The sequence below is a fragment of the Poecilia reticulata genome, chromosome 10 (assembly GCF_904066995.2).
Source record: "Poecilia reticulata chromosome 10, P_reticulata-male-v2, whole genome shotgun sequence".
NCBI classification, from domain to species: Eukaryota; Metazoa; Chordata; class Actinopteri; order Cyprinodontiformes; family Poeciliidae; genus Poecilia; species Poecilia reticulata.
This window is the reverse complement of record NC_088839.1, coordinates 6794914-6802555: the sequence shown is the minus strand read 5'-3', so window position 1 is coordinate 6802555 and position 7642 is coordinate 6794914. Positions and strand designations below refer to the sequence as shown.

Below are 7642 nucleotides of genomic sequence, written 5' to 3'. Positions count from 1 at the left end.
TTCTTCTGTGAATATTTGTCTTTGTGCGGGTTTTCACACACTCCCTGTGTTTACCTGACGCTCATCTGAAGGGTCAGAGTTCAGTTGTGTTGTTCTGTCTTAACCAGAGCGCCGCTTCGTCCTTTGTTCTTGGTGCGCTCATCTCACGAACCCTTGAATTCTTTATATTAAACTTCCTTTTTGTGTTTGATCTGTCCAGCTGTAATCCACCTCCTCTGTTTCTTTACTTCACATTCAAACCTCGTGGGCTGAGAAACGAATCCCGCGGTCCCACTTTGAAAAGAAGTCCTGATTACTTTCTATAGTCTTAGTAAATCTGGAGGTTCCACTCCACATACCTGCTGGATTAGTTGTGCGTGGACTGCGGCTCCTCTCGGTTTAACTTAAGCCAGCTTCGCCCACAATAAGGTAAGCTGTAGTAGAGACCGACTAGAAATAACAGTGGTTCCACATGGAGCATAAGCCACGAAAAAGGGGAGAATTTTCCTCATTTAACCAGAATAAAACAGCCAACGGTTTGACAAAGAAAACCATTGGCTGTCTTTTTTTTAAATGAGTGAATAAAACTGTTTACGAGAAAACAGGGTGAGTTTGTGAAAGGTAAACTTACAGTAGCAAGCTGCGTTAACTTTTTATTCATTTTACCATATCTTCAAGAGTTGAGTTCACTTTGGTTTTAAGTTAACACTTAAAAAAGCTGGAATAAGAAAAACACAGGGTGGGGCCTACTTCCCAGGATGCTTAGCAGCAGGTTTTTGTGTCTCGTATTGCACCATGAGGGAGATGGAAGTGTGTTACATTAACCTGTATCTTGTGCGGTTTTTAAGGCAAATGTTCAATTTGCAAATGTTGCTGCAAATGCACATTTCATCCACAATTTGCTTAGGTTTCATTTAAACTTTATGTCTCTGAGCATAATTAATATTTATCAGATATTTTGTTCATGCAAGTTGAATCCAGAATTTCTAAATTTAATTTTGTAGTTATTTTAACTTGATAATGTGAGTGAAATGTCGCCTCAACAGGCGAGGGCAGTTTTCTTGCATACTGTGAAGAAATGATTTGGTTTAAATTTCAGTATTAAGTTTTAAAACGACTTGCAATTCAAGATGAATGAGATGTGGGAACTTAAACAAATAATGTTTGTGCAACCTTTCTCTTGTTCAATCCACTTGATCAAATTCAAATTCCGTGTTGAAACCAAATAAATTTTCTTGTTGACTTTACTTGCATTTTCAGTAGGTGAACCTCTGTTTTCAAGTTAAACCACCTTCCATTGTTTTACAGTGCATTAGCTGTAACCAGAAACATTCACCTGAACCATTAGGCTATTTTACAAATAAAGTTTGTAAAATTTATTTGTTGCTTATGTGATAACAACCAAAACAGAAAGCTCCTCTTGACCGACCTGCTGATGACGACATGGATCAGAGCTGACCAATCCTGCGTGACTCAGTCAAAAGTTAGTTATGAAAGGTGCGTGCACAACCCACAGGTTGTGTGCAATGCTCGCCTGTGTTGAACTTGCTGTCACCTATAAGGCCTATGATAAATAATACATAAAGGCTGGAATCCAGTGAAGCCTTGCTGTCTTGCTGCAGGCGGAGAAACATGATGGAGCGGGGAGACGGATGGCTGGAGAGGAAGCAAGTCGAAAAGTTTAACGAGACATTCCAGCGTCAGGCAGGCATCGGCAAGTCGACACACGTCCTGTTCTGTGTGTCTGTCACCCCGACATCTTCGCTCATGAATGTCATCAACAGTTACGAATTGATATGCAGTACAGTTGACGCTTTTCAAAATTTTAACATGACATTGTGAGTCGCCAGCAAGTTTTATTTCCATTTTTTGGTAGAAAAAATATGATAGACTTGAAATAAATGTATCATTTGTGTTTTTTCCAGTGCTGTAATCTCACATTAAATATTTTTTTATTTGTATATTTTTTTTTAAAAACTGCCTTACCTTTTCAAGTTTTTTTCTTTCTGTTTTCATTGACAAGACAACACACAAAAAAAAACAAGACAACAACTGACAACAAACTTGAATGTTTAAAGTATTTTTCTTTTGATTTTTTGTGAAGTTTGCACTTTTTCCATCACCTCTCACATCTTTGAATATAGTAATATTCTTGAATGGCTAGGCAATTTGGAGCTGTGCGCACACTTGAGAAAATATGTTGTTTTTTTTAAAACAAAAACAAAAAAAATACAGTTTTAAAAATTTGTATTAATCAAAAATAATGTCTTCCCTTCAGGTTTTAGGTGGACGTTTGTCCCAGAGACTGATGATGTACAATATGACAATATGCATTTTGTTTGTTAATCAATTATTTTGTATCTTAATTCTGTAACAAACACAATTTAACCTTAACTCAACGTTTGTGTACCTTCTCAGTAAGTGTTGTCAAACCTTTTTTTCCTGATAAAACAAACTTTATTTTGAATTAAGAGCATTACAAAAAATCTTGAACGCAGCATAAAGTAATACCTGCAGATTACACTGAATAAAAACAATAATAGAGGAATAATGGTATGTGAAAAAAAATTCAATAACCACAAATATTGCCATTACTAGTCAAGAGTCTTGCAATTAACAAAATAAAGTACAAAAAAACTGAAATACATTAAATATACAAAAATACATTATAAGCTACATGTGCAGCTTTTTTAGTTCTGAGGTACTGTTAAAGAAAAAGTTATTCCAAGTTTCTGACCGTTTCTTTATAAATGTCCCAGTGTTTTCTTTGCGTCACCAAACCTCATCCTCAACTCCTCCCATCTCCGGCCCTCGCCGTCCCCCAGTGATGACGCACAGCTCCTTCGGGTTTGCGCCTGCGCAATCCTGTTAGCTGCTACCTGCTAGAAAGATGCGGCAGTCAAAGCTGCGGAGGCAGGAGTAATACTTCACATCAACACAGAACTCATCACCTTCATCATGACCAACAGGACATCTTATTTTTATGACCCGGATGTGGGCAACTTTCACTACGGTCAGTCAGTCGTTGCGTCCTGGAACCGGGATGGGGCTGATGCTGCTAGCTAGCTTCATGCTAACACCTCCGCTATTGGCATGTTTTGTGTTTTCTTTTTATTTATTTAGTGTGTAAAGTCTGAGAATAGCGGGGCTTATTGTGCATTAAAATGCTTTTGTGCGTATAGATTTCTGACATTACTTGCTGTTAACACAACCATAGAATTAAACTCTATAATTAGACTCATAGCGCTGCTTTCATATTTCTGAAAACATTCGCAATGGAACAATATAACATTTTTTTGGTAAATATTACATTAGAATAAAGAGTAATATATCTTCCATAACTCCTCACGCACACTTTAGGGGCATTACTGTTATGATATATATAATATGTATAATATATATAATAATAATATATATAATTTCTACTTAATTTCATATATTTAAAACAAAGTCATTGAGACTGGAGCTGTATTTTTTCTTAACTTTGTATTTTGTTCTCAGGTGTGTGTGAGAGACATTTCAAAACCAAAAAATGTCATATCTCAATTTACTTTGTCCCTGCTGGAAAATGTAGGATACTATTCGACATTTTTAATAACAGTAATAAATTGTTGCATAATAGTGAATTCAAAGAGACTTTTTTTTTATATAGTTGTATTGTTTTTATTCGGTTCAGGAAGTGTTTGACATCTTTACCTTGACAATGCTTGAGTTTTACTGTGGGAAAAGTTTACAAGTCCTGCATATAATATAGGTTTAATTTTCTCAGATGCCTGGCAAGAAATGTTACACTTTTTACACAATATTATACATTTTTGAGAGGTAATAGCACTTGAGTGTCTCTCTCGTGAACTTCTTGAACTTCTTGTAGATTTATTAAGTTTTTCTTTGCCATCTGAATTTCCTTCCCTGTGCCTCGGCCAGGTGCGGGTCACCCCATGAAGCCTCACCGTCTGTCCCTGACTCACAGCCTGGTGTTGCACTATGGCCTCTACAAGAAGATGATGGTAAGCGGCCGCCGAGCCTCACGTGGAACGTTCCTAGCGTCCCGCGCCGCCGCGTAACGTTCCGTCTCCCGCCTCCCGGTCAGGTCTTCAAGCCGTACAAAGCCTCGCAGCACGACATGTGCCGCTTCCACTCCGAGGACTACATCGACTTCCTGCAGAAGGTCAGCCCCAACAACATGCAGGGCTTCACCAAGAGCCTCAACACGTTCAACGTGGGAGACGACTGGTGGGTGCGGCGCCTCTCTACCTCCTCTCTGTGTCGCTGCTCCTGTCGCCTGATTGGCTCTGGCCCGTGTGTTTCAGTCCCGTGTTTCCAGGTCTGTTTGAGTTCTGCTCCAGATACACAGGAGCGTCTTTACAGGGAGCAACGCAGCTCAACCACAAGGTAACACACACACACACACACACACACACACACACACACACACACACACACACACACACACACACACACACACACACACGCTGCTTGTTATTGCTGGCTTGTTTTGTTAGTAAGCAAATCAAAACTCTCATTTCATTGGTCCAATCACTGTCCTTTATTTTGCCATGAACTTTATCCTGTGAAATCTGTAATGTCACCACTAGATGTCAGCAAATCTTCCACTTCCTCTTTTCATTATGTCACATTGATGCTTAATTACTAGCATTTATCTTGTGATTGCTGTACACACAGTGATAGCATTGAAGCTAATTTTACTTTTTAACAAATTTAGACTTAAAAACTAAAGTTACCTAACTGAAGGGACTACGTTTCCCAACATGCTAGTGTAAGCAAACATGCTACTGTTAGCATTTAAGATATCATTAGCTTTTTAGCTAATTTTAACATAAAAATAGTTGCCTTGCTGAATGGATTGAGTTAACATGCTAGTGTAGGCCATTATGCCACAGTTAGCATTTAAGCAGCTTAGCTAATTTTGACTTAAAAACTAAAGTTACGTTGCTGACATTTTTGAGTATGGACCTAATGCCTCATTGTACTGGTCTGTTTTGACCATGACATGAATTCAAGGCTAATTCGTTTGACTTTTTCCAGATTTGTGACATCGCCATCAACTGGGCAGGAGGTTTGCATCATGCCAAAAAGTTTGAGGTGAGAACAAACTTTCCCATCCCTGTTGATCCGGGTCCATGCGAGTCAGACTCCAACGCGTCTCCGCTGTGTTTGTAGGCTTCAGGGTTCTGCTACGTAAATGACATCGTCATCAGCATACTGGAGCTCCTCAAGTACGATCCCTCTTCTTATCCGTCGGCTGTGCCACACGTTTATCGCCGCCCACCTTTGTAATTCGCTGTCGTCTTTCAGGTACCACCCCAGGGTTCTGTACATTGACATCGACATTCACCACGGCGACGGCGTCCAGGAGGCCTTTTACCTGACGGACCGCGTCATGACCGTGTCCTTCCACAAATACGGCAACTACTTCTTCCCCGGCACGGGTAAGCGGCCGCTTGAAGTTCCCGTCTGACTTTGGTTTGCCACATGCGCGTCGACGCCACGTTTTTTTTTTATCGCAGGCGACATGTACGAGGTGGGAGCAGAGAGCGGCCGCTACTACTGCCTCAACGTCCCCCTCAGAGACGGCATCGACGACCAGAGTGAGTCCGAACAACCAACAGTGACACCAAACATCATCTTTAAGGTCGTGTGCTTTATTTAGGTGTGTGTGTGTTTCAGGCTACAGGCAGCTGTTCCAGCCGGTTATCAAGCAGGTGGTGGATTATTACCAGCCCACCTGCATCGTCCTGCAGGTCAGTTTGTTGTTGAGCTGGATCTGTCTGTGTGTGTGTGTGTGTGTGTGTGTGTGGGTTTGTTAAAGCCAGGGTAGTTTGTGTTTGCAGTGCGGAGCAGATTCTCTGGGCTGCGACAGGCTGGGCTGCTTCAACCTCAGCATACGGGGACACGGGTGAGTCGGCCGAGTCGAACGGCGCCGAGTCCATCGCCGCCGTTCGACTCGCTGAGGAATGTTTACCTGTGTTTTTCAGCGAGTGTGTGGAGTTTGTGAAAAGTTTTAAGATCCCTCTGCTGGTTCTTGGAGGAGGAGGATACACGGTGAGGAACGTGGCTCGCTGCTGGTGAGTGGAGAACAACAGAGACCAAAATCCTCAGATTTATGAAAAAAGTCTTTGGTGATGAAAACGGTTTCTGTCATGTAGGACTTTTGAAACGTCTCTGTTGTTGGAGGAATCCATCAGTGATGAGCTGCCTTACAGCGGTGAGCTGGTTCAGAGTTCACTTTCTGATCTGTAGCGCCATCTGTTGGTAGATCACTGAATTAGAATATGATCAAAGCCCATTTGATCAAGCGAAACACATGAAATAAATTGATTCCACACAATTTCACACTTAAAGGTAATAAAAATGACATTTAGAGTTAGAATATTACATCAGACCAATAAAGAAAGAATATTTAATACAGAGACATGAACTTAATGATAAGTATGCTTAAAGGTTATTTTCAAAGTATTTTTAATCTGACAAAGTGGTCTCATTGAATTTTTTTCTTATTTTCCTTTTGGCTCCTGCAGAGTATTTTGAGTACTTTGCTCCTGACTTCACGCTGCATCCTGATGTCAGCACCAGGATAGAAAACCAGAACTCCAGACAGGTTAAACATTGTCCCAGTTTTCACTGTTTGTTTTTGTTTCTTAATTGAATTTATATCAAATTTTAGATATTAAAAAAATCAAACTGTCCCTACACAATTGAAATTATGGACTGTGACTCTGCTGACTTGAGTTTAACTTTGTTTAGTAAAACCAGATCAGTGGTTTGTAATTTTGCGAGAAAAAGGAATATTTGAAGGTCTGAGGTTGGAGCCGTCTTCACCGTTTCCGTGTCGCTGCAGTACCTGGAGCAGATCCGTCAGACCGTGTTCGAGAACCTGAAGATGCTGAACCACGCGCCGAGCGTCCAGATCCACGACGTTCCCTCTGACATGCTGAGCTACGAGCGCAACGATGAGCCAGACCCCGACGAGAGGGGAGCCGAGGAAAACTACACCCGGTGGGTTTGTAGCTGTAGCAACGAGTCAGCAGGTTCCTTCATGTGAGGTTTTTTTGGTAAACATGTTGATTTTTATGACTTCTACAGGCCCGAAGCCGCGAATGAGTTCTACGATGGTGACCATGACAACGACAAAGAAAGTGACGTCGAGATCTGAGACTAGAAGCTGTTTGGACCGAGCTGAAATAGGGGCTGTTCAACTGTTCATCATTGGAAGAAGTTTTTATGGACTTTGACAATTTTTCTGTTTCATTTCGTCTCTGTGTAATAGTGAGAAAAGTTTGTAGTTTTCTATCAGACTCCTGCATTTCAGAAGCCGAAGTGAAACGCCGTTTTAGACTGAACCAACATTTACGCTGCTGGACCGGCACCAGTCCAGCCAACAACCGTTCTCTTCTGCCTTTTTACACCTTCTGTTTAAGGTTGCCACTTTTTTAAACATGTAAACTGAATGACATGGGATGAAAATGTTCACATGAGAAACTGTAACCAGCTTTGAGTTAAAAAGAAAAACTTTGCATCATGTCCCTCCTGCAGTCTGAAATCCACCCATGTGAGTTTTGATAGTTTGGTTTTATTAATAAAAACGGAATCTGTGCTTATGTTGTAATATGTTCACCCACCACTCGATGGCGACAAAACACAT

At 40.9% G+C, this 7642-nt stretch overlaps 1 protein-coding gene across 1 annotated transcript; it reads left to right on the top strand.

The window, feature by feature from the left end:
- The first annotated feature begins 2812 nt into the window (after window positions 1-2812).
- On the top strand, window positions 2813-7594 carry hdac3 (histone deacetylase 3). The gene is made up of 15 exons (XM_081611583.1): window positions 2813-2992; window positions 3904-3986; window positions 4070-4212; window positions 4290-4371; window positions 5026-5082; window positions 5161-5216; window positions 5296-5429; window positions 5508-5588; window positions 5668-5741; window positions 5832-5896; window positions 5976-6065; window positions 6147-6205; window positions 6519-6598; window positions 6839-6996; window positions 7084-7594. Exons 1-15 carry the CDS (start codon window positions 2938-2940, stop codon window positions 7151-7153), a joined length of 1287 nt encoding a protein of 428 aa, XP_081467709.1. The 5' UTR covers window positions 2813-2937; the 3' UTR covers window positions 7154-7594.
- The last annotated feature ends 48 nt before the right edge of the window (window positions 7595-7642 follow it).